General features: G+C 37.8%; 1 protein-coding gene across 1 annotated transcript in view; it reads right to left on the reverse strand.

Annotated features, from left to right (window-relative positions):
• Positions 1-351: 351 nt before the first annotated feature.
• The window catches only part of LOC122816207 (deoxyribonuclease-1-like), a 136,861-nt gene continuing 109,346 nt past the window's right edge, over positions 352-27,866 (reverse strand). Inside the window, exons 7-9 of the mRNA XM_044088955.1 lie at positions 3,982-4,139; positions 2,351-2,447; positions 352-399 (exon numbers count right to left, since the gene is read on the reverse strand). Of these exons, the coding sequence (XP_043944890.1) occupies positions 352-399; positions 2,351-2,447; positions 3,982-4,139 (303 nt within the window). The remainder of the gene's footprint in view (positions 400-2,350; positions 2,448-3,981; positions 4,140-27,866) is intronic.

The following is a 27,866-nucleotide window of genomic DNA, read 5'->3' on the forward strand; positions in this document are numbered from 1 at the left end:
ATCTTCTGTACAGTGTCAAAAAAGCATTTGAAAAAAATATGATCTTTGATATAAAACAATAGCTGAAAATGCTATAATTAAGATATCTTTATTATCCAGATAATACTTTAGTAGGTAGTTTTACAAGAGAGTCTAGTGAGAGTCATCAAATTAAAGTAAGCAAAATGTTATAATTTCAGTCTAAGGGTATTTACATGGCAAATATCAGAATGCTTTTCTTTGATTACACGATACACAGATCTATAGCATAATCTTTTTTGTCTGCAGTTTTCAGGTGATTCTTGAAAACAAAATGGCCCAACTTTATAATGCTTGCAAAATAATGTGTGAAGGAGCCCATCCTTCTTGGTCTTAATGAAGATGTACTTCAACAGGATAATGATCACTAACTGCTAGGGCCTGAAAATACAAAAATAAAACAAATATTAAAGACTTTTCTTCTATTTATCAAACCAAAGAAGTAAAAATATTTCATGTGCATATTGCACATATAGGAGGAATTAGATATAAGACAGAGTGAGCTAAAACAGAGACAAAACATTTCTAGATGTGGGATTTTATGTGACACAATATATAGATTAAATAGAAAAATCAAAAACACAAAGTCACTATTTAGAATGATAGTTCTTCTAATTAACTCAGTAGCATACCTGCTATGTCATAACTCTTGGATGGTCTAATATCATGCTTGCCATATTCATATTCATGTGGGGTCAGAGGGCAGATGGCAGTCTACCCTCCCATACTTTTGAAAAGACTGACAGTACCGTTGACATAATCATACTTCTAATAGGAAGACTAGCACAATGAAACCTTGTGACACTCTACTGTTTAGGTAATCTGCCTTGGCATTCTTATGTACACACAAAATGGAATAATCCATTCAGTAATTTTCCACAATCTGCAGAATTTTCAAATTTCCATCCCTCTGCTTCTGATAAAGCAAAATCTTTCCAGTTCTTCTTACGGTCTCTATCATGTTAAAAATTCTTTTGCTCACTCCTCATCTGCTAGATGTCTCTTCTGGTAAGAGTACCTTGGCCATCTGAGCGACCTTTGTAAACTTTTCTGCATGGTACATTCATGGATCTTTTCATCATATTGTCTCTGCTTCTCATTCTTCTGTAGGCCTCCTGCTTTTCTGGAATAGTCTGTCTTAGATCAGTCTTAAACGAGACTGTCTCTTTTTCGAGTTTTCTTCTTTTTCTGATACATGATTGACTTCTCTTCTTCAGCACTTCCTTAAGGCAGTCCCACAGCCCTGCTTCTCCACATTTCTCAGTCTCTGTCACATTTCTGTATTCTCATCATTGCATTTCCCGGCCAATTAAAGCTGAGCATCCTGTAGCAAATACCTGTGAGCTGGAGTACATCCAAGTTATTTCAGGGACGGTAACATAGATTGTCAAGATCATTGTTAATCAGTGGCTCTTTTACATCAAACAATATGTAACGTCGGCAACAATTAGGATTAGGCCAAGCACATCTCCTTCTATTATACACTATCTAATGCTGCTCCTATTCTCCTGTTACCATTACAGTTAAAAAGAGACTGATGTTTTATTGGATTTCTCCATTGCAGCTTTTAGTGTCTTTCTCAAACACACTGAGATGCAAGCAGTCTGTGGCATATAGCCTTTGATCCTCACAGGTATTTCCCAGTTGCATACTTTTCTGTAAGCCTCTTCATTTACTCATACTGGACTGAGGACTGCCCCTTTCTACATCTGGCAGATTTTTTATGATTAAAATACATCCCTAACTTTCAATTCTCATGCTCTATAGTAGCACCTAACACCTACTTGCCATTGCTACATAGCTGACAGCTGCCTGAACTTAAATGATCACTCTGCACTGTAATTATCTTGACAAAGAAACTCAGTTGTGTCTAGGACAGACTTCCCTGAAAATTAGCCTAAGTTCAATTATTGTACTTGAAAGAATGACTTATTAAAATCAATTAGAAAAATCAATCAGCTAAAAAGGAAATGCATATTCACAAATAGTTCTTAACCAGTACTTGGCTGGTAACATGACATTTCACAGTATGATTTGTCAAAGACTATTTAGCAAAGTTGAATAGCTTAATGTTGCAAACAAATTAAAACCTTTGGGGTTTAAACCTTTTATGAGGTTTAGCAAACTGCAGAGTTTAATACAGTAAAGGGAAGGGTCCAGGAGGTTCCCTTCACTACACAGAGGTTGTGTCAGGCTTTGCACACATATAAAAATCTATATAAATATTTCTAAGTGATCACTCTTACCTAAGCAGTCTTTGATGAATCAGTTAGCAATGTAACAGTATTCATGCCATGCAGACATAGCTGTAGACTACAAATGTTAATATTACCTCACTGTTGCCGATCCCTAAAGCAGATTCAAAGTTGAAAACAACAGCAGAGCCGGAAACTACAGAGTTTATTAAGGCAGTACCACTGACAACAATCCTGTGAAAGAAAAAAACAACAGTGTCATTAATGTGTTAAAGCTGCACCACTGGAAAAAATACTGTGAAAGATCAGAACAAAAGTCATTATTTGGCATTTATATTAGAGAAGAAGCAGCAATTTCACAAATAAAAGAAGTCCTGATTAGTCATTAGACTTCAAAATGATAAAATCAAATATAAATACTGGCATGGCAGCTCTATGGCACAGGGGAAGAAAGGCACAATTGTGGCCCAGATGATCTGGAATTAATTAATAACCCAGGTTGTAGAGGAATTGGCCACAGATAACATAAGCGAGTGGCCAATGTCTGCTTACTCATCCTGGAAGGAGGGTGTCTGCTTGATCCACAATGCTTGTGACTCCTCACACTATAGACAGAGTGTTATATATGGTTTACTATTACATGTCCGAGTGCAAATTAGTCGGAAGGTGATATGGCCGATGCGTTTGTACGGAACACAGATGACCGAACAATAAAATTGTTAAATGGTGTTTTTTGTGGACATCGAATCGACATTTTCGAACAGCCATATTCAAAACAGGAAAGATCACATAGTACGTCTTCCAATCTGCTCAACATTCTACAACAGTTTTTGCAGGGGGGCAAGCCCCCCTGCACCCCCCCACCCCCCTACTTATATATACAAACTCTGATATCGCACTACACTGAGGAAAGGGTACATTTCCCGATGCCCACTAAAGTGCGATCTGCACTACATTGTCAAACCTTGTTATAACGAATGTTCGCTATTGTAAGGTTCGACAATGCAGTAATCGCAATTCCGGTTCTGCTACCTGAGTTTCGCACATTGGTTGATCACAAATAGTGATAGTAAATCGTTATATATATATATATATATATATATATATATATATATATATATATATATATATATACAATCGTGTGCCCCATACTTCTCAACTGTACAGATTTTTGCAGAATGTCCAGATTTTTCCTTCATATTTTAGGTCCATTTTTCATAAAATTGTGCTTTCCTACCAAATCATTGAAGATTTAAGTCAGAAAATAATGACAGACATTCCATACCCTTCACAAAATTCATGCTAATGCAAAACCTGTTATTCTATCTACTGTCTAAGTTTGTAAGAGCAATATTTAAAAATTGTCCCTATTGTTGGGTCTTTGTCCCACCCTCACCCCCATTATTTATGTCTTTGTCCAGATTTCTTGCTGTGAGAGGTTGAGAGGTCTGAATTGTCCCCAGTGGGCCCAACATTCCACTGCTCATTTCAATGAAGTGCATATCAAACAGTTATGGAAGGGGGGTTAGAGTTTATAAAAAAAAAAAATCTCATGTTAACAGATTGGATAATGATTCTGCAAAGTAAAAGAGCTCACATTCAGCAACCATGGGGAAAGAAAGCATTGAATAAAAATATAAATACACCATTATGTTGCAGTTTATTTAAAACTATACAGCAAGTTGTTTGAACTAATTGTCTTTCTTTCTATCTACTTTTCTCACTGTGAGACCATACATATACCAATAGTTAAAAGATAAATTCATACCTGTCATAGGCACAGCTAGTTGAATATGAAACAGTAGTATCAGCATCATCTGGAATAAGCCATTTAAACTGAGAGTCAGTACGAAGACGAATGCTATTCCAGTCACTGGGTTTGACGTAAGAGCAACCAGCATTAAAATCTCCCATTAGAAGAATGTTCTAAGAAAAATAAATAAATTAGTAATGCTTTCCATTTCCCTTCTGTTACTGGAAGCAAAAAAATCAGCCTGTTCTGACAGATTAAAATATTTTCACATATCATTATAGTAGGAATGCAGTGGCCTGATTTATAAATATACAAATTCTGTCTTCTTGCTCAGTAGGACAAGATCATTAGCCACAAATATTTGCAGTATGATGCTTTATCTTTGTCTGTTACACCTTTATCTTTGAAGTATGAGAAGATAAGAAAGTGTTAATTATTTGTGTTTTTAAGTAGTCTTCTTTCTGTGCTATTTATAGTTTAATTGTTTCATATTTACCTTTCTTGATAATCTTCTTCTTCTTTCGGCTTTTCCCAGTTAGGGGTCCCCACAGCAGATCACCTTGTCTGCTCTTGACTGGCAGTGGAGTTTTTTACGGTATTGAGTTGCCAGCCCAGCGCCCAACCTTCCACAGAAGGCACACATGCACGCACTCATGCCTAGGGCCAATTTAGAGTGTCCAATCCACCTATAGCATGCCTTTGGGATGTGGGAGAAAACCAGAGCACCCAGAGGAAACTCACGCGACCACAGGGAGGACATACAGACTCTGCACAGAAGGCACCCCAGCCGATGATTGAACTGGAGAACCTCTTGCTGTGAGGCTATTGCAGGAAAAAATGTTTACTTCCACTTTTCTTCTGCTCTCTTGCAGTCCTTTCCTCTGCTTATTCTTCAAACCCTTCAAATAAACATTCCTGTTCAATCTGGTTTGCATAGCAATTAGGGTTTGTGATGACTTTCCAAATTCAGTTTTTCCTACTGTCAATAGTGCAAAGTAGTTATGCTGCAAAACATTTTCCTTTAACTATCTTCAATCCAACATCACAAAAATTGTTCAATTCCTGCCTTCCTTAAACCTCACTCCTCCTCCAAAACATTATGCTTCATGTATTGTTCCCACAATGTTCATTTTTCTATGATATTTCCTCCTACTCTTTTCTAAAAATCCCATTCCAGTTATTTTATCTCTGTTGAAATATACAATATTTTAAATGCAGTTGGTTTGGATTTTCATTTCTGTTTTCTAGTAATTGCTTTTTTGGCACCCACCAGAATTAAACTTAACAAGACCTTACTATGTCAAGGAAATTCAGATCCTGTATCCCAGTATAAAAATATCATTTTCTTAGTTACACCTATTTGCTCACCTAATATTTCTGGCAGAGTATTCTGCAGGGAATTTTTTGTCTGCCAACTCATTACCATTCCAAAACATATGTCCCCAGTTACCTTTTTCTTCCCCATCACATCTCCAACATTTGGCATCTACCTGAGGAAAAAATTCTTTGGAGTCTGCTTGGGAGTATAAATTATCTATGTGAACACTTCTAAGCAAAAATCCTAAATTTTCTAGACTTTGTTGCTTATTTGAGAGTCATAGATGTGTGTGTCCTTTTTTCTTGTGAATTGCTTGTCCAATTTCTCATCCCAATCTTTTCTAACCTCCTCTGATTGGTCCCTATAGTTCTCGTGCAATATTTTATATGCGCTACTAATTATCCCTTTATAATAACAACTTCTGTTCTAGATTCTATTAAAACTCTACCAGTGTAGATCTTTCACTTAGGATTCCCTATCTCTTTCTCTTTGCCTATACTCTGATATCAATCCATGATAGGGAAGGCAGTATCTAGCCTGCAGCCTAAATGTCTTCTTGGCCTCTTCCCATTCTATTACCTTTTCCTTCTCTAGTTATTTGCTCCCGATACCTTGGTTTCTTTGCCAGTTTTCCCCAGTATATTCCAGCCTGATCTTGCCTATTCTCTGAACCTCTAATTGCAGTCATCCCTATCAGCAAAATCTTCTTTCTCCATTTTTGTGTTGGTTTAATTCTTAGAATGCTTTCAACAACTTTATGAAAACAATATTGTGTACAGTTTTTATTATAATCCTTAAGGATCTACATACAGAATCCCACCCGTTCCTTATTTCTTGAATTCCCCCCTAAGCTATCATCGTCATCACATTCAACTTTAAATGATAGCTTCCTGCTTGTGTTATGTATATGAGCCTTAACCGTGTAGCTCTAAAATATCACTTCAAATAAAATAATCATAAACCACCTTGCTCAATTGAAAGAATCAACTTGTCCCACTTCACACTTGTCCTTTTCCCCTCCCAGACAAAGTTCTTCAACTCTTTATTATTGTCTACAACTTCTCCTCTTTGATAAATGTATACCTGACCTGTATATAAAACTAAAGGGACTAAAAACATTTTCACTGCTTGCATCTTGCTATCCATATCCAGAGAAAATAGCTTCCAGTTTCTCAGTTTTTGTATTATCTTTTGTTTAGTCTTTTCCCACATATTCTTAGCTGTTACAACAGAATTCTTTTTAATCCATAATTGTAAGTACTTCATTTTATTATGTCCCCATGAATATGGATATTGCTGAACCAATTCACGTACGGGTAGATAGTTTACAGCTATAGCTTTTGTTTTATCTTCATTAAAAAAACTGTAACTGTCTCAGAATGTTCCGAAACACTGAGATGTCCTTCTCTGGTTTTCTCAGGTGCAAAATAATATTGTCTGCAAATAAAGCCAACTTTTCTCAATTACCATACCAATAATATCCTTGAATTTCTAAGTCCCTTATTTTCTTTGTCAATGGCCCTAAATATAAAGCAAATGACAGAGGGGAAAGAAGACACCCCAACCTGGTTCCTCTGTTCAGACACAACTTGTCAGAGATGAACCCTCCCACTATAATTTTTGCCTCCAATCCCTCATATATCTGCCTAATTAATCCTATCATATTGTCATGGAATGCAAATTATTACCATTGCCCTACTCTTAAAATCCCAGCTTACTCTGTTGAATGCTTTCTCTGCATCAAGACCCAACAACACAATGGTATTTTCTTACATTCTGCTTCCACTGGATCAGCATTGTTCCATTAATATCACCAAATGTTTGTCTCCCCTCCAAAAAAACACATTGATCCATATCTATCAATTTTGGCAACACCTTTGCCATTCCTTTAGCTATTATAGATATAAACACTTCATAATCATGGTTTAAAATTGAAATGGGCCTATATTCAAAACATGCTTTTTAAGAAATGACAACATTTTAAAATTTGATTTACATCTACTAAACGTAACTAGCATTATGAAGCATTTTGAAAATACCAAACATCTGATCATAACTGTTATATTTTTCCAAATAATGAAATCTTGAAATTTAACAGATAGTATTTATCACTTATGACATATACTATGACAGCAGTTTTTTTTAACAAATTTCCCTCATAAATTCAATCCATTTATGATTCTGTCCTACAAAAGAGTAAAAGGACCCTTATACGTTTCTTTGTTCTAATAATTGTTACACATTTTTTAACTTAAAGTGGTATTTCTGTGACAGATTTTGGCTTGCAAAGTAAACAAATGTTGCAGTGTGCGCCAGTCTTTTGCTCTTGTATTCCTTTTTTAAAACATAATGGGTCTACCCAGTTCACAAATGCAAATACATAGATAAATTCAACAAAGTAATAATCTTTTCAATGTAGGCTCAGAAGGAGAGTCCACACAAGTACAAATAGTGTTTGTGTTATTAAAAAGTTTGAATAGGAGATAGAGGTTAGGTAGATTGATAGGAGGACATATAAGTCAGATGAAAAGATAAGGAAATCAAGCACAGATCTCCAAAGCATACCCACAGAAATGTTTGTCAGTGATGAGGCTGAGACAAATAGTTTCATCTGAAATGATATGATGTCTAGATAACTTGCGAAGCAGTAGAGTACACCAGGGCAACAACCTAGCCTGGACAAAGAGGTAAAAAGCTATGTGTTGTTTTCCATGTCAAAGGCTTCACTCAGATCAATGAAGTGAGTATTGATTAAGAGTCTATCTCTAGAATTAAGAACAAAATCAATTAATGTCCATATGACTATAATAATGCTTATATCTGAGGTGATCCTCACATTTATTTAACAGGACATGTGTATTGACAAAGTCTAGCACTTGGTGAATGATTTTGCAAGGATTTTGAAACATCAGGGAAGTAATGAAATTGGACAAAAGTCTAAAAGTGAGCTTATGGAGGAGATTTTAGGATGAGGATAGCCATATCATGTTTCCAGATGGATGGAAAATAGTTCTGTCAGAGCTGAATATTAGAGACATGAGTAGGTCATGCGCATATCAAAGGTATACATCATTTCAAAAGCCAAGATGAAAGATTGTCTTGACACCTGTGCTCAAATAGGCCATCCAGAAGTTTGTGAACCTGGGCCACAGAGACCTTCTACAAGTACAGGGGGGAAGTGTGGGATGATAATTAATTAAAACATTTTCAGAACTGCTAGCATCATTTTGTAACTGTGAATGTTCAAAAACATGGCCCTGAAATGTTTATTAGTTATATCATTACCACCCTTACCTGTGCAGGGTATGATGTATAAATATAAGACTGTTTTTCCATGTTATTTACTTCCAAACTTTCTTTTTTTATAACACCTTTATTCAGCCATTCTAAAATAACTTAATCTCTGTATATAATACATACTTCCATCCCTAGCGGCTGGTCCATTTCATCCCAAATGATTTACCCCCTCCCCATTTACTTATATTCAGACTCAGCCTAATGCTAGGAATTATATTTCTTCCATGAAAAAGAAAACAACATCAGTTTCCATTTTCACTTTGTATAATATTTCTGTGCAAACTTCTATATTGTATAATACTCTTAATTCCTTCCTATTGCAAACTACTACACTGCTCTAATACCCCAAACTTAGCCCTCCCTTGCCCCCATTTTTTTCAACTCAGTTTAAACTTATTTACAAATATTTACATACGCCCTTCCTCCCACCCCCCTTTCTCCCCACCATCACTAATTGGGCATTCATCCCTTTTCTGGAATCCCTTATTCTCCTTCCTTTTGAATCATCCATCCCACCTATCTTTTCATAAATCCAGGCATGTTTTCCTCTCTATATCCCTCCATTCTTCTTCCATCAATCTTCTCATCATCTATTTCATATCCTATCCCTTTGCTGCCTCCTCCCTTTTCTGTTTCTTAGTCACTGCTTTCTTAGCAATCGTCTTTAACAAACCTATGCTTTCTTTTTTACCTTCTGCCACTGCTTTTCCATAGCCTACCAGATATAGTTTCTTCTCTAACTGGATATTCTACATCCCATTTTCCCTTATTATCACCACTGATAGCTCCTCTTTAAAGTCCTGCAAGCACCCACATTCACAGAATACGTGATTCCAAGTACTTCTGTCTTCTTTACATCTCCAACATAAGTCTTCTATTCCTGGATACATTTGAGCTAACCTAGTTGGCATATAAATATATTTTGAAGACATTTCCATGCAAAGATACAAAAACTTTCAAGTCTTCACTATCTTGGGAGCAGTAATATATTTCCCCATTCATCTGTGGATATAGTCTAGCCAGGTTGTGTTTCCTATCTTAAATTCAATTCCCTTTCAGTCTGTTTATTTACTCTATTTAGCCACTTTTTACCTATTCTCATTAATCCTGCCTTAACTTCAACTCTCTTCTTCTTCTGCCTTCTATTTCCAATATTAACTCTGATTTGGGGGTATCTTCTTCTGAACTCCCCTTTGTCTGTTTCTATTGATTTTTTAACCCTTGATACTCCCTTTCTGTATTAATATCTACTTGCAATTCCTAAGTTCCTGTCAGTTCTTCAGCCTTCCACTGACCTGTATTTAACACAATACTATGTTCTGTCTCTTTGACCACCACCATGCCATTGACTTATTTTCTACCCTAGTCCTCATTCTTTCTATCGGTATAATTCTGGTCCCCAGCTTTTCTCCCACATCCTTGTTCCACATTCTCCTAACTTCTGTCTGTATTTGCTTTGTCCATCTCAGTCAGACTTCTCCTGCATGTCTTTCTAATAGGACCTCTAATATATCTCTTCCTTCTCTCAGATGACTTTCCTTCAGCAGTATCATTTGTTTTCATTCTGCTACATATCTACACCCACTATTCTTAACACAGCTGGTAGAAAACAGGCTAATAGCTGTTCTTCAGATTTGGGACTCCCAATCCCCTCTTTTCTACTGTTCCATTGATCATGTCCCATCCCACCCTTGGTCTTTTGCCCTCCTACCCAAACTCTCTACTTAACTCCACCTCAGGAAATCCAAATCCACCAGAGCCATGAGAGCGAGAGATCTGAACCTCAACACAGAAATAAATAAGGCGTACTGGAGGGACAGATTCATAACCCAAAGGCTCCCTACACTCTGGAGCAGAATCCCAGTCCATGTTAGGCAGAGCCCCTCACTGACTCTCTTCAAGAGAAATCTTGACGAGTGGATGGGAGATCATAGATTTACCCCGGGGGTCATCTCTGTGTCACTACTAGACAGAGACACAGTAAACTAAACCCTAAATGGGCACAGTATTCTCATTCCAAGGGGTGGCAAAAGCCACACACACTCTGGCTAGGCTTACAAATGCCCTAGGGCAGATAGCCTAGTATGAACCTATGAACCTATGAACTGTTTCATTTTTTAATAGATTATTTCCTACGAAGTACCAAAACACTTGACCAAGATAAACAAATTGAAGCATAATATGCATTTGAAGTACCTGAATTTTCCAATCCATCTCTAAGCCCAACGTTATCTTTCTCCAGTTGCTTATTTGCCTTCTGAAGAATTCCTTCACAGAAATCCTCCACTGTTTCCTGCAAACTTATTCATAAATACTTAATTTCCTTTCATTTTCTATCCAGTCCCCCAGTCCATTACTCTATTTTTCATTATTTGTACATCTACAAAAATCCTTGTTTTGTTTGGATTAATCTGATATCCTGCCTTCTAACCAAATTCTTATGTAATTTTCCACAACTTTCCTAAATCATCTATGTACAGCACAAATGTTACCAATATATCATCTGCATATAACAAAATATTTTCCCCTCCTGCCCATTCATGTCCCCTTAGTCCAGACCATCTGATTCCCTCCACTAGACGTTCAATATATAATGCAAACAACAATGGAGACAGTAGGCATCCTTGCCCATTGCCCCTCCTTATTCTTATCTCATCTGACATTCTTGCTCTAATCTTCACTTTCGCATTCACTAATCTTCCTCAACATACCTGCCCACCTTTATGGAAACCCACTTCCTTCCAAACGTTCTATCAAGTACTGCCAGCCCACCCTATCACAGGCCTTCTCAGGATGAAGGCAGATTAAGGCTAACCCCCTCCCCTGCTCCTGTGCCTCCTCCAACAACATTAGCATTCTAATGGAGTTATCTGTCATCCACCACCATCCAATAATCCTGTTTGATGTCTGTGTATAATTTTCGGCATTATCCTTCCTACTCTTCCCACCTGTACCACCATAAAGTGTTTATAATCATGGCAGTACTGATATTACTGCCTTCTTCCAAGATAGGAGATACTTCTCCCCTTCCAGCAGACTATCACTTCCTGGAGACACACTGCCATTCTCCTCCATGCTGATTCCACTTCCTCCCTATCAATTTGTCCTTACAAAAATTCTATATCCTGTGCATCCGGCTTCCTTGATATCCTCCTAACCATGCCTCCCCTTTCTCCTAGCATGCTGTCCTCTCTCCTTCCTTCCACCTCTTATAGTCCATATAACTTCTGATAAAAAGTCCTAAGCCCTTCTAAAATATCCCCCAGTTTCACTCTCTGCCTATCCCTTTCCCTGTCACTCAATTCATATATCCCTCTTCCCACCTCCTGCTGTCACAGCTGAAGTGCCAGCGCTTTAGTCATCTTCAGGCTCACCTTAAAAACAGACCCTTTTCACTGCTATTCTTTTGTTCCATATCCTCTCATCATTGCATTTTGCAACCTTTACCTTTTCTCCCTCTCACTAACTCTATCTCTGCTACACCTTAGTCTTCTGTATTTTTCTATACTTTTGCAACCAGATTAACTCCTTTTTCAAAGTCTGCCCTTTCAGATTGTTTCCCCCTCTGGTAACTCTGTATCTTAGCCTTTATCTCTCCTTTAATCTCCCCCTATCCTCTGCTGACTGTACTATATCTTCCCTCAGTACTGACTTCAGTATATCCTCTAACATCTTTCTGTCTTTCCCATCATCCACCCAATATGCAAGTATTCACCAATGTGTCTGTAACTGAGCATCTTTTCCCCAAACCAGTTTTATTCCAATCATTGTGTAAGCTGTGAATGTAATAGGTTCTACACTTACCTCTCTTATACTTTCTAAATGCTCCTTTGCAACATGACTCCTATCAAGTCAGTGACAAACTGTAATGTCCTGGTGAGAAAAATGTATAATTTGCTCCTACTGGCCTTCTGTACCTTCGTCGTCTTGTATCAACCCAAACTACTGCCTCATAAAATGCCTTCATAAATCTCCTTCCTTCATCAACTGCTCTAGCCCTTGGCCTTGAGTCCGTTTCCTCTCACCTCGCTGTGGCAGTCCTTCCTGATGTCTCACAATCTCTCCCAGTATTGATCTCATTTCTTTGACCTCTTCTTTGGGTAGACTATAGACATCTGCAACAGTAATCCATCTTCCCTGTAGCATTCCCTTAAACCCTGCATATCTCCCCTTCCTATCTTCTAGTCTATCATCCAACTTCAGTGGGAGGGTCCACTTTGCAAATATAACAACTCCCCTTGTCCTTGTATCCCCCCATGTTAAATACTCCTCTCCTCAACAGCTTATATTCATTTGCTTCCAAATGTGTCTCAATAATTGGCCCACTTGTGCCTGTGCTCTCCTTAATTGCCCCAACACCCTTTCTCTCATACTACCATTCCTTATACCATTCATAGTCCATGCCCTAATATTTAGATGCACCTGTATATCCATCTACCCCTCTTTCCTTCTCAACACCTACCTACACCATCTGCTTCACTACTCTGTCCAACCTCTTTCCCTGTTTTGTCTCCTTTTCTTGCCTTCTCGTGCCTCTATTATCTTTCTTCTTCCATGCCCAATCCTCAACTATGTCTTGTTTCCCCATACTTTTATTTCCCCCATTAATAACTTTATACAGCTATAAATGCACCACTTCTTCAAACAGAGTTGAATTTACTGTGCGTGCCTCATTATGCAACAGAGCAGTCAGTGCTGTCATAGCTATCACAACGTAATAGCTTACCATCTCTGTGTGCCCCTACCTGTAATCATTATCTCTTGCACTACCGCTAATATTGTTTCATATCTATCAGCTATTTTCTCCCCTTGCCCCCTTCCTCTGAGATGTCCAATACTCTTCCCATCAGCTGTTAAATTGTCCCCATAGCCTCTCTCTTATGAGCCTCCTTACTCTTTTAAATAACCCCTATATAACTTTCCTCTCTACACTTCTAATTTATTTAACTTTTCTTAGAAATTTGTCACTGATTTTCTAATCTTCCCAGCCATAACTTCAGTTTGTGTATCCTTGCTCCTCTAATCCCTCCCCTTTATCATCCTGCCACTGCATACCTCTCCATCTCTTAGAGCAAAAAAAATCTGGGCAAAGCCTAAAATGATGGGGAGACAAATAGGGGCAGATTTTAAATATTGCTCTTACAAACTTAGAAAGTTGATAGAATGATTTGTTTTTCCTTAGTATGAATTTTCTGAAGGATGTGGAGTCTTAAACTTAAATGTTTGTCATTATTTAATGACGTCAATCCTCAGCTATTTGCCAGAAACGTACATATTTTAGGAGGAACACACCAAATATATGACACAAAAATCTGGACATTCTGCAAACATCTGTACAGCTGAGAGGTATGTGCCACTGCATTTAAAATCATTTGAACTTATTGAAGTCTTTTCATCACCCTCACCTATCCAAGTTCCGGTCTAATAACTACATGCGTCAGCTTTTCTTTTTCTTCACTATCTTACTGATGCTTACCTTTCCCTGTATATTGCTGGAAATAATGACTCTCCTTCTAGTCCCTTCCCATCCTCATGCTGTCCGGACTACCTTTTGCATAATTGTAACTTGCAGGCATTATTTCATTCTCTTACACCCCACACTAGTCCATTACATGCTACTTCTCCTTAATGCCTCCAAACTGCTTGCGCCAGCTACCTATCCATAATATGTCACTTATTCTGACTTGTTTCCCTCCTTACTGTGTAACTTCCTGTTAATCCCCACCCTCACTGCACTAACCACCATCAACTTATTTCAGTCCCTATGAAGCTTGAGCTTAATTCATAATGTACAGGTGCCACTTCTCAAACTGTCACTGAATGCCCATATTTCCCTTCTTTTTTATTCATCAAATGTGTGACATCCCCTGCCTTCCTTTCCCACTCACATGATATGTTTCTTCCAACACTGTATCAAAAGATCACTCCTCCCGATACCATATATTCCCTTATTAATCCTCCCATGAATTAGAAAGAAAAACAAACAAAACGAAATAAAATACAATTGTTCTTGGAGTCTTTTACTCACATTATCAGCACCACTATATTTTACTGCATGCAGTCAAAGTCTATCTGCTCAACAATCACTATCTATACACTCCATAATGCTTTCCATCCAGTCAAAATAAGTCCCGCACTCACCTTCTTCATTTATTCATCTTTGCATCTTTCCTTTTTCGCATCTCAAGAATTATCTTCAATTTCTCCTTCAGTCATTGTTGCATTCTAAAAAAAAGGAAGTAACCCTATGTCTTCCACCCCAGTGCCACCTCATATCTGTTCTCCATTATCTTCTTCCTCAGACAAATCTTTATTCATTCCATGATTTACTGGCTTCTGAATATATTCCAGTGCCTCAGTCAGAACATTAAAGGTCTTGGCCATTCCTCCCTGAGAAGTCTTAAAAATATCCTTTCAAGCTCTAATCACTGAAAAAAATGCATTATTTTTCTGTCTGGTCTCAAAGGAAACACCCATTCCACAAAAACACAGTCCTGTCCAATTTTCAGTTTCTTCCCTGGCTACCACAACTCCTTTAAGATTTTCTCTCATATCACATAGGTTTGAAACCTAATTATTATCGGTCAAGGTCTCTTAGCAATTTTCACCCCAGAGCATCATGTTGTGCTATGCGCTCTCTCTATATATGAATATTTGCTTTGGCGATACTATTCTATAATTCCAGCAGCCAAGTGACACCTATTGCACAGTCACCTCCTTTCTTATCTCTCTCTGGAATACCCATTATTTTTATATTTTTTTGCTGTGCATAATCCTCAGCATCGACCACTCTTGCCTCTAAACAGGCCAGCCTGGCTTCAGCTGACTCCACTCAAACTCTCAGTTCCTCATTTTCAACTACCAAATCTTGCAGGACAGTGGAGTGAGTGCTCATTAAGTCATTCTAGAACTTCTTCCAACTTCCTCTGCTTTATTTCTTGCCAAATTATATGCAGTGTGACTTGTTGATGTGTGTTCACTGCCGGCCATCTCTGCACTAACCACTGTTCTCCAATTCTCCTGTTACTTTCCTTTTCATATTTTATGGCTCATTCACTTCTTTTATGGCTTATTTTCCAAATTTTTTTCTCATGGGCTTCCTGAAGGGTTCTCCACTTCTCTTGGGAGCTCTGCAGAGACCGATACAAAACTATTGTGACACAATACCAAAAATCTCTCCTACTTATAAATTTTCTGGAGTTACATGACACTTTGTGTTGCATCTCCATGAAAAATGGTGCCTTTTGTCTTTCCACAGTACAGCTTCCTTGGCTTCATTTCTTAAATTTACATGCAATATTCTAGAAACTGGGATATTATTTTTTCAAAGCCTGCCATGCCTTATCTTTAAACTTTAGCAAGGAACAAAGGTCTTTTGTTATCCATGACTCCCATGTTCTTCTCCTTCTATTCATCAAAAGAAGTGTTTAACCTGAAGGTCTAGTAGAGTATTAGCAAACGGGGGTCCAGTCACTTATATAATGTACAGCTGTTAATTGAACTAGCCTTAATAGAAAAGATCATCACAGAGAATTGAAATGTCTTACAGAACCAGCAGAAAGTGATTGCAGAGTAGTCTCTAGTACTTGAGAGAACTACTTGAAGACAAATTACTTTCTTGTTGCATCTTAATTTCTTCAGCATATTAACCAAGTGTTTTCAAACATTATGAGGGCATGATAAAGTGCAATACCTCTATGCATCTAAGGTATCCATGACGTTCTCCCGGTATCCATCCTTGGACCACTCATATTTTCTTTTTACATAAATTAGTTTCCTTTACTATGTTAATACACACAGGTATATTGTATGTGCTTTATACAGATGATGTTCTTATTTGTGCAGGCCCTGGGTATAAAGCTTCATTGCTTCCTGCAGAAAGATTTCACTATGATACTGCGGTGGTGGTGCTGCAGTAGCGTTGTCGCCTCACAGTTAGACGTTGCCCGTTCGATTCTCAGTTAGAGCGTCTTCTGTGTGGCGACATGCGTGAATGCGTTCGCCGTTGAAGGTTGTGCGTTAGGCCTGGCAAGCCAGCACGTAAAAATCTACTGCCAATCATTAGCGGACTGGAGTTCCGCTGTGGCGACCCCTAACTGGGAAAAGCTGAAACACACAACAACTACAATGGCCAATTAACCATCTGTTAACTTTACATTGTAGACAAAAATGTTATTTATCATCTGTTTTTTTATCATCTGGTGCTTACCAGTATGGGGGACATCTGTAGCACCCCCATTGTGAAGTCTTCCGTAGTAAGATCTGACCACAAATCAGTCTCATTCGAAGTAAGTGTCACACCTGACCCCGCCCCCAGCAATAACTAAACTAAAACAACATCTCCAAAGCAGATTATAACCTGTTATGCGATGGTATAAATAGCTTTATTGCACCTCCCCCCTCAGATGGAACTGGCAACTATGCCAAGCTCTACATCAATGCTTTATACAAACACCTGTATTGATTTGACCATAACTGATAGGAGCAAAACAAGTTCTTAAAGGAAGAGCAGACCTGCCTTATAATAAGAGGAAGAAATTGCTGTCTAAGAGTAAGAGGGAGCAAGCCCTAAACTGGAAACACTCCCTCTTCAGCTTAAACAAGCAAATATGTTTTCTTGTGAAGCCCTCCAAAGCAAACTATGAATACAAATTAGCTTCCTCAACTAAGGGCAACCATATGGCATTCTTTAGTTACATCCGTAACCTAAAAGGAAAGGCTCAGATTTCTGCTGAACTGGTAGTTAATGATACCACAAATATTAAGCCTGTGGACTTAGCTAACCTGTTAGTGGACAGGTTCTGTGAAAACTTCACTCCCTTGTCCCCACCACATATACCATGTGACATCCCTACCACCTATCCTCTACCTTGTATCTTTAAACAGCTGGTTATAAACGCCCTCTCTAGGGTCAAAAACACAGCATCTATAGGACCTGATCCCAGGTTATGTCCTACATGGGCTCAAAAAAGAATTAGCAACACCACTAAGTACTCTTTTCAATGATAGTCGAAGTACCAGCTTTGTCCAAGCTGAATGGAAAACAGTCACCGTTATCCCCTTGCACAAAGGTGGTGCTTCCACTGACCCTGGGAACTATAGACCTATTAGCCTGACTAGCCTTATCTGCAAGGCCATAGAGCAAATCATTATGCACCTTATCAACAAATATATATCTCCAAACAGTTGACCCTTCTCAGTTTGGATTTGTCAAAGGAAGATCATGCCTGTTAAACCTGGTGGACTTCTTTGAGACAGTCAATAAGGCTCTGGGCAAGGAGGAAATCTGTGCACACAGCCTACCTAGACTTACCAAAGGCTATCGACACTATCCTCCACTCAGGCATCATTGACAAACTCACCCAGCTAGGTATACTTCCACATGAAAAACTGTCAGAAGCCTCAAATAAAAATTTGTGTTCATTAATACAACAGATTTGTGAAAAACAGTATATAGACCAAGAAACTTTGATCTGTTTAAAAAAGAAGCATCTGAGGAAGTGTGAAAATATAAACAACAAAACCTAGAGAATTTTAAAAAGTATAAAAAAGAAATCTGGACATGGGAGAGAAAGAGAGATTTGATATGGTGCAATATTTATGCAAAGGCAAAAGCCAAATTAATCAAAATATAGAAGGCAGCCCCAAAGATGTTCAAAGAGAAATACAGGCAAAGGCATCCAGATATGGAAAATTTCAAAATAAAAAATAACATCACAAAGAGGAAATGTAGAAAAGAAGATTAGTAAAGTAGAGTGAAGTGAAGGATTTGGTGTAGAAGGTCTAACACAGGTTACATCACAGCATGATGGAAGGAGTCCCCAAAGTAAGGAGAAACAGGAAGATCCGGAGACATATGAAAGAAAAAGAGATTTAATTTGGTGTAATAGCTATGCAAAGGAGAAAGAAAAACTAATCAATACAAAAAGAGTGGCACCAAAGATATTTGAAGAGAAATACAGGCAAAGGAATCCACACATGGAAAACTTTACAATCCAAAAAATAAGAAGACAAAGAGGAAAAGCAGAAAAGGAGATTAGTAATGGAGAAGTTAAAGAAATAGAAATTGAGGTTATGGAGTACCTGTGAAGCAAAGGATTCTGTGTAGAAATTCTAATTAAAAAAGCACCACAAAAGGATAGAGCAATGGACATCCAATTTAAGGGGAAGCCAGTGGAACGGGAAGCAATTGGTTGGGTGCCATATGAAGATATTTTGCAGCCTTCCACAAGAAACCGGTATAAACATTCACTTGAAGCTGGACAGTAAGGGAAGGAACAGGAAACTGTGGAAACTCAAACACAGTCAATGTTGAGGAGCAATAGGCAAGTGAGTTCCAATTTGACAGAGCAATTGATGGCACAGGGTGAAATTGAAGAGAATGTGCCAAAGAAAGATGCTATAGAACTTTCTATAGAATGCCCGCAAGAAATGAAAAATAAAAAATGTGCCCTCAGTTTAGAAGAAAATGAGCTAAGAGAAGAGTTGCTTGATTTAATAGAGATAGGGAGACATATTAAGATCGATGAGAGAAATAGACTGCAGAAGGTCAATAAAACCCAAAAAATCAGAAGTTTGATAAAACAAATGAACACAGTAATTAGGACTATCCACAGAGATCCATGCGATATAACAGAAGTAAACAGGATATATTACTGTGCAGCCAAATTAATAACTGACAAAGTTCTACCACAAGAACACAGGGTAGTGAGGGAAAGGAAGTGGAGAAATTGAATACCATCATGAAAGTATCGAATAGAGAAAACTATAAAGCAAATAAGACAAGAAGTGTCACTGTTAGAAGAGTATAGAAGAGGGAACAGATCAACAAAAATACTTAGATAGATGTGACAAAAGCAGTTCGCAGTATTAGAATAAATCAGAATCTATCATGTACTATAGCAAATAACAAACTAAAAATCTCAGCACAGGTGGAAAAACTTAGAAGATACGCAGATAAATATAAAGGAAAAGTACAAAAATAAGCAATTTATTGATGACCTAAAAAAGTTTTATAGAGATTTGGGAAACAAGGTGAAAGGAACTGCGACTGTCAAAAAAGAAAAAAGAAAACAGATATATTTTGGAGAAGTATTTATGAAGATCCTGTGGAACATAACAAAGATGCTAAGTGGATAGAAGTAGTAAAAGAAAGAATAAGAAGTTTAAAGCTACAGGATATTTAATAGGATGAAATAGCCAGAGAGATTGAAACAAAGTTAAGAAAAGCCTCTAATTAGAAAACCCCAGGTCCAGATGCAGTACCTAACTTCTGGTTAAAGATATTAACAGCTTTACATGAAGATTTAGCCATGGGTAAGAACTATTTATATGCACACACTGAACAGATAACAACCTGGCTAACAAAGGGAAAAACAATGCTTTTACTTAAGAGTGAACCTGCAAGCTACCCCAAAAATTATAGACCAATGACTTGCCTTCCGATGAAGTATAACCTATACACTGGAATTGATGCCAACAGAGTTTATAGTCATTTAGAAGAAAACTCATTTATGGCAATAGAGCAAAAAGGCAATAAAAGAAAGGCATATAGAACAAAGGATCATTTGCTGTTAAATAAAATCATAATGGAGATCTGTAAAAAGGGGAAGAATCTAAGTATGACATGGACTGACTTCAAAAAAGCATTTGATAGTATTCCACATTCATGGATAAAACAGTGCTTAAAAATGTATAAGATACACCCTACACTGATCGACTACATTACAGTTACCATGAAACAGTGGCAGGCCACTTTGCAATTAAGCCATGATAAAGGACAAATTATTACCTCAGGGATAAAAATTCAAAGGGGAATATTCCAGGGTGACTAACTGTCACCATTGCTATTCTGTCTTGCCTTTAACCCATTAAGCTGTCTACTTAACAGCTTAGGCCATGGCTATAATTTGGTTCCTAGAAAACAGCAAATTGTAAGGACTTCTCATCTTCTCTTTGTCAATGATCTAAAACTGTACAGCTCATCAGATGAGAAACTGAAAGCACAACTGGAAGCTGTCAAAACTTTTTCGGATGATATAAGAATGTCATTTGGTCTTGATAAATGTGCAAAACCATCCATTAAAGCAGGAAAACTGCAGCACCAAAAACACATCAGTTTGGGGCAAGACTGTTATATAAAGGAACTTGAGCAAACGGGAGTGTATAAATATCTGTGAACTGATGAATGATCAACAATAAAACATGAACAGATGTGAATAAAGCTTAGTAAGGAATACTTTAGAAGACTTAAAATTAATCTTGAAAACAGCATTGACATCTAGAAACAAAATTCAGGTTATAAACCAATTTGGTCTTCCTGTCCTAAATTACAGTTTTGGAGTGATTGACTGGCCCCAAAACATGTTGGATAGATTAGAAAGGAAAACAAGAAGGATGGTTCATGCTCACCAAATGATTTATAAAAATCAGTGCATACCAAGATTATATATTCCCCGTTCCAAAGGAGGGATGAGACTCCTTGAAATTGATTATATGCATAAATCTACAATCGTGGGACTCCACCAATATCTACTGACCTCACAAGATCCAAATGTAGTGAAAGTTTTGAAACATGAGAAGAATAAATCTAAGATGACTTCTCTGCTTAATCTAGCAGAAGCATGTCGGCATTAAGAAGGAATGAAAATCAAATCAGAAGTAGATAAAAATCAGGAAACAACTGAATGTGCCAAAAAACAAAAGAAAGAATATGAGGTGAAAGACCAGATGAGGAGGCAAGAAATGTGGAAAATGTATAAATCTAGTTGCAATTATAGAAAACTTCTGGAAGAACCTCATGTTGATCAGGATCAAACTCAGGAATGGTTAAGGAGAGGCAAATTCAAACCAAGAGATGAAAGGTTAATATTGGCGGCCCAAGATAGTGGGCTACATACACATTAGTTTACAAAGTTCATTGAACATGTGGGAGAAACAGACATATGTAGGTTTTGTAAAACAGAATTGGAAACAGTTGCATGGGTCTATATTAAATCTGCAAAGGCTTAAAAAAAGCAAATGCTGATTTATCGACCACATGTAAGAGAAAGCTTACAATCCCGAACACTCAGAACAGCGATTTCTTTTCCCAGGGAAAAAAAATAAAAATAAAAACATCAAGACATTACATAAAGTGGGGGGGGTCCCCTCACACCCCCAATGTGGAGGGCTGTGCCCCCACACCCCTTACTTAAATATACCAACTCCGAGTTCACACTACAGTGATGAAAACGGCAAAGTAACGGAGGTGGCCAAGTGATTTCTTTCCCAGGAAAAGAAATCGCTTATATGCTGTTTTGCTATTTTGCTGTTTTGTGCTTTCAAGTTCGATCAAGATGCATTTGAAGGATTGCGTCTTCGATTATATAATAGGAATCCCAGTTGCACACCTCATTGCTGGTTGTGACATACTAATGGCAGAAGGGCTGTATACTGAAAGGCATAATAATGAGGCAAGACTGTTGCACTGGGGATTGTGCAAACATTATGGTATTGAAGTGGCTGAAAAACACTGGAAAGATGAGCCACAAAGCATCATAGAAAATGATGAAGTCTACATCATATGGGATCACCCATTACCAACAGTTCAAATGATAGATGCTAGAAAACTGGATAAAGTGGTCCATGAAAAGAAGACAAAAGTAGTATTGATCGCTAAAATCGCCACACTGAGTAACTACAGTGTCTTATGTACAGAGAGACAAAAAGTCATAAAATATTAGGATTTGCGGGCTGAAACAAGAGCAATATGGAAGAAAGATACCCAGATGGTTCCAATAGTAGTAGAAGAAACAGATCTTATAAAAAGAATCTATAATCATATTTAGATATGTTACAAATACATGTAAACCCATATGAATTGCAGAAGGGGTCATTACTGGGCACATTGTGGGTGACATCTGGCTGACATCAAAGATTGAAACAATATTAATTTCATGAACTTTAATCGTACTTTGACTTACGAATGGGGTCCATTTCCATCATGGAACTAAACTAGGTATAAATCGCTATGTCTCAAGATGGATTGCCAACTGGCTCACTGACAGAACCCACACTGTGAAAGTAGCAGACTCTACATCCAACTTCAGACCAGTGGCAAGTGGAGTACAACAGAGTTGAGTCCTAGGTCCTCTCCTGTTTGGTACCTACTTCTCTGAAGTACAGGCAAACACAGAAGGTCTTTGGCTAACAAAGTTTGCAGATGACTGCAAACTAGGAGCCATAATCAAAATTCCTAAGGATGTGAACATCCTACAAAAGGGCCTCACTGAGACAGATGCCTGGTGTCAAAGCCATGACCTCAAGCTCAATGCCAAAAAGTGCATTGTCATTCCTTTTGGTAAAAACTCTATACCCATGAACTACCACATAAGCGGTAATCTACTTAACACCGAAAGTGTGATAAGAGACCTTGGGACACAGGTGGACAGTAGTCTCTCCTTTGATAATCACATCACCACAGTAGTCAGGAAATCCTTCTATGTGGCACACCTCATCACAAAAGATTTCGCATCCAGGAAAAAAGAGGTCATTGTTCCCCTCTACTTATCACTCATTAGACCCATTATAGAGTACAATGCCCCTTTTGGTATGTACCTCACAAGACATCTACAACAACTGGAAAGGCCACATAAATACCTCACAAAGAGGATTACCAGCCTCAAACAGATGCCCTACGCAGACTGTCTCAAAAAACTCCAGCTTTACTCTGTCGCATATTGCCTACTCAGAGGTGATCTCTGCCTAACATACAAAGCTATGTCAAACCCAGAGCTGTAGGACATGCTCCACATAAAGAAATCCCAATCCCTCTGAGCTACATGCTCTAGGGACCTAAACCTTGTCACCACAATAAACAGAACATGCTGGAGGGATAGATTTCTGCCCCAGAGACATTCCATACTCTGGAACAAACTACCTATCTATATCAAACAAAGCTCCTCATTAGCACTCTTCAAGAAAAATCTTGATGATTGGATGGGAGATAGGAAATTCACCCAGGGGATCACTTCTGTGGCTCTGCTTGACAGGGGCACAAGAAAATAATTTTCTTGGGTGGCAAAAGCCAGGGTACCATTTGGCTAGGCTTATATTGGCCCTAGGGCCAATAGCCTAGTACCTACCTATGGACCTATGAACCTATGGTATTAGAAATCTAAAAGACATGAAGAAATTTTAAAAGAATAGATATAAACCCATATATCATTAGATGAGTCACTGACTGGCTCACTGATAGAACCCATATAGTCAAAATAGGGGAATCCACCTCCAACAATAGACCTGTAACCAGTGTTGTTCCATGGGGATCAGTCCTGGGACCGCTACTGTTTGGAATCTATTTCTATGAATTACAAGCTAAAACTAAAGGTCAGTGGCTGACAAAATTTGCTGATGACTGCAAACTGGGAGCGGTCATAGAATCTCCAAACAATGTCAACATCCTGCAAGGGGTCTTACACAAACAAATGTTTGCTGCCAAAGACATGGCCTTAAACTCAATGCAAAAAATGTGTTATCATCCCTTTTGCTAAATGCAGTGTTCCTGCTAACTACCACATCAACCACAACACCCTATGTATGCACTCAGTGGTGAAAGACCTAGGCACAGAGGTTGACAGCAACCTTTCCTTTGATCACCATGTCTCTACAGTGGTAAGAAGGGCATTCTATATTTCTCATCTCATAAGTAAAAGCATTGCATCCAGAAAATAAATCATTTATAACCTCTTTGTACTCTTCCCTCATCTGACCAATAATTGAGTACAACATTCCTTTTGGTATGCACCTTTCCAAGCACCTGAAACTATTGGAAAGATCACAGAGGTTCCTCAAAAGGAAGATTCAAGATCTTCAGCATCTGTCCTATGTGGATCATCTAAAATCACTGTCACTTTATTCTGTTTCATACAGACTACTCAGAGGTGATCTATGCCTTGCATATAAAGCAGTCTTTGACCCTGCTTTATTGGAAATGCTGCATATCCGTAAGTCAAATGGTACACAGGTTACTCGCTCTAAGCACCTTAACCAGGTATGTGACATAAATAGAACCTGATGGAGAGATAGATTTGTCTCCCAGAGGTTATCACTCCTTTGGAATGGACTCCCATTTCATGTCAAACAGAGCACCTCATTGGCCCTCTTCAAACACAATCTGGACAATTGGATAGGTAATCATAAATTCACCCTGGGGGTTCCACCTGTGTCCCTCTTGGACAGGGGCAAATGGTGCTGATCATGGAAATAACGGAAGAACTGTCTGCTGGGAAGTCATCAACACACAGAGTGATTCACAGAAATAATGTTCAGCAGTGTAGATTAGCATGGCATCTCTTTGTACCTCACGGTAGTGAACACAGTCAAAGCCTGTCAAAGGTTAAGTACTGGAGAGTTTAGGGGTAAGGTATAGTTAGAAGGTGTGTATAAAAACAGCTGCATGTGTGAGTGTATGTTTGAGTGTGTGTGTGTGTGTGTGTGTGTGTGTGTGTGTGTGTGTGTGTGTGTGTGTGTGTGTGTGTGTGTGTGTGTGTCTGCTTGGGAGATTGTGATAGGGAAGTTAGTAAGTACATTAGGTAGGTGTGTCTGTTTGTGTTTGCGTGTTTGCATTTTTTAAACATATCTTGAGGATCTTGGGCAACATGCATTGCCTGCAACATTTTGTGATGTATGGAAGAGAGGGACAGGAAAAGTTAGACATACATCTCAATTTCAAACGATAACAGCTTTTGCCCTGGTATGCATTTACTGGGATATGAAGTGTGAAACTTGAATGCCTGGTATTAAGGATTGACTGTAATCATGTGTGAATTACCAGGGCAGAGAAATAGGAGATGTTGTGGTAATTCTGACAACAGAACAGGTAAGGGATATTCGTGGTGCGCGCATGCGTGTGTGTGTGTGTGTGTGTGTGTGTGCGTGTGTGTGCGTGTGTGTGTGTGTGTGTGCATCGTGTGTGCGCGTGCGTGCGTGCGTGTGTGCATGCATGCGTGAGTGTGTGCGTGCGTGCGTGTGTGTGTGTGTGTGTGTGTGTGTGTGTGTGTGTGTGTGTGTGTGTGTGTGTGTATTTTACTGCGTGCTTGTGTGTGGGAGAGTGAGCGGTAGGGATATCTATGTTAACATGATGGCAGCCACTGCTGGAAGTGCTGATCTGCACTTTGCAGTCATTTACTGTGATTCATAGATGCATATTAGATGATAACAAGGTCTTACTTCTTTGCAGCTAACGTGTATCTGTACCACAAATACTGCATTGCAAAATTATTAAAGCTTTTATTTAATTCTCATATAAATGTTTTAATTTATTGATTATTCACCTTTTTTAGTCTTTCAGGTAATTTATCTTAACTAAATGTTTGCTATTGTTCTGTACTTTGTTTTGCACAACTAACATATTCTATGAATCACTGCCACCTTGATTTTGAATCATCAGAATTAATTCAGTTTTATATATAGTATTCTCACATACATCTAATCTCTTCCTTGAAATAAGTATATAAGGAGAAGTGAAATACTGTGAAAGGCTTTTTATTAATTTTCTGTCCTCTAACATGAAAGTCTACTATGCACCCCTAGTGCAAATGGTATGTTTCTTGACAGGATATATGCTGGTAGAAAAGGTAAACTGTGGGAATAGAATCTTGAGTATTTGAGTTGCAATGATTCTCAAACTTGTGAGAAGTCAGACCATTAACTTCATGTTAGGATAGTGGGTGCTTTAGAGACATAGCTGAAAAAAGAACACTAACAACCCTGGCATTAATGTGTAGTTAATGGTTATATTTTATGTAATATTCTGCACTTTAAAATGCAGTTACTTAGGAATGACAAGGGACTGGCCACCTCTGTAGTTCTGCAGTATTTACTGGGTTTATTGTGATGGCTGTTATTTACAATCAAATATATACTCTGGCAATAGTTCAGAATAAAGCAAAATTATTTGAAAAGCAATAGCAAGTGACAGTTTGTTTTCTTTTAATATAAACAGGCCTGTAGAAAACAACTTAGATGCTTGTTGAAGTATTTAGGTGATCAATTTTGTACAGTACAAAGGACAAAACCCCTTTTAAGCTGAAGTTGCTGGAATCCCTTGAACTGCTTAGCCATTCACCGAACAAGCATAAAATAATGTTAAGATTACAGTGAGTGACGCTATACTTAGTATCAAACCACTGTAAGAACTGCAAATGGCTTGATATGGACACACTCAAGAATCTCATACTACCACAAAACATTTTGTTGGTAAAATGCATACAAAATAAAAATCAAGAATTAGCACAGATGCACTTGAGTAATAATAAACTGGAACATACCATATGTTTAGTGGAGTGAAGTTCAGAATCCAATATAAAAAATGCTGCAGATTTATTTGAATAAAATATGTAGATATATTTCCCCTCCAACTGCTAGGAGCATCATTGCCTATCTTAAATAGAACTATCTTATTGCTGTTCACACTTTTACACTAATTTGTGTTATCTGACAGTTGTCCTTTCAAAAAGTACCTTCACTGTTCCTACATATTCCATAAGAATGTAAGACAGTGCTGTCTCAGTACTCAGGCCTAGTTTTCATAAGAGAAATGAAAACATGTTTTTCTGGACTGGTTCTTTGTTCATCTTCCAAATGAAAAATATGAAAAGTAGTCTGCAGTGAAAGATTACTTGTCCACATAAATGTCCGATGAAGCTGCATCTACTTTAAGGACAATGTCTATGTATTTACTGTGCTGTAATCAGTTAAGCTATCTTGTATATCATGCAGAATTTCCTAGTGGGGCAAACTTTTGGTGCAGCCATTCTGAGGCTGAATTATATCAGTTACATAACTGTAATAAGACTGAATCATATCAGTTACATAACTGTAATAAGACTGAATCATATCAGTTACATAACTGTAATAAGACTGAATCATATTAGTCACATAACTGTAATAAGACTGAATCATATCAGTTGCATAACTGTAATAATACTGAATCATATCAGTTACATAGCCGTAATAAAACTGAATCATATCAGTTACATAACTGTAATAAGACTGAATCATATTAGTCAGTTACATAACTGTAATAAGACTGAATCATATCAGTTACATAATTGTAATAAGACTGAATCATATCAGTTACATAACTGTAATAAGACTGAATCATATCAGTTACATAAATGTAATAAGAATGAATCATATTAGTTACATAACTGTAATAAGACTGAATCATATTAGTTACATAACTGTTATAAGACTGAATCATATTAGTCACATAACTGTAATAAGATTGAATCATATCAGT

This window comes from Protopterus annectens, chromosome 12.part0, assembly GCF_019279795.1.
Source record: "Protopterus annectens isolate FY-2018-M chromosome 12.part0, PAN1.0, whole genome shotgun sequence".
In the NCBI taxonomy this organism is placed as follows: Eukaryota; Metazoa; Chordata; order Ceratodontiformes; family Protopteridae; genus Protopterus; species Protopterus annectens.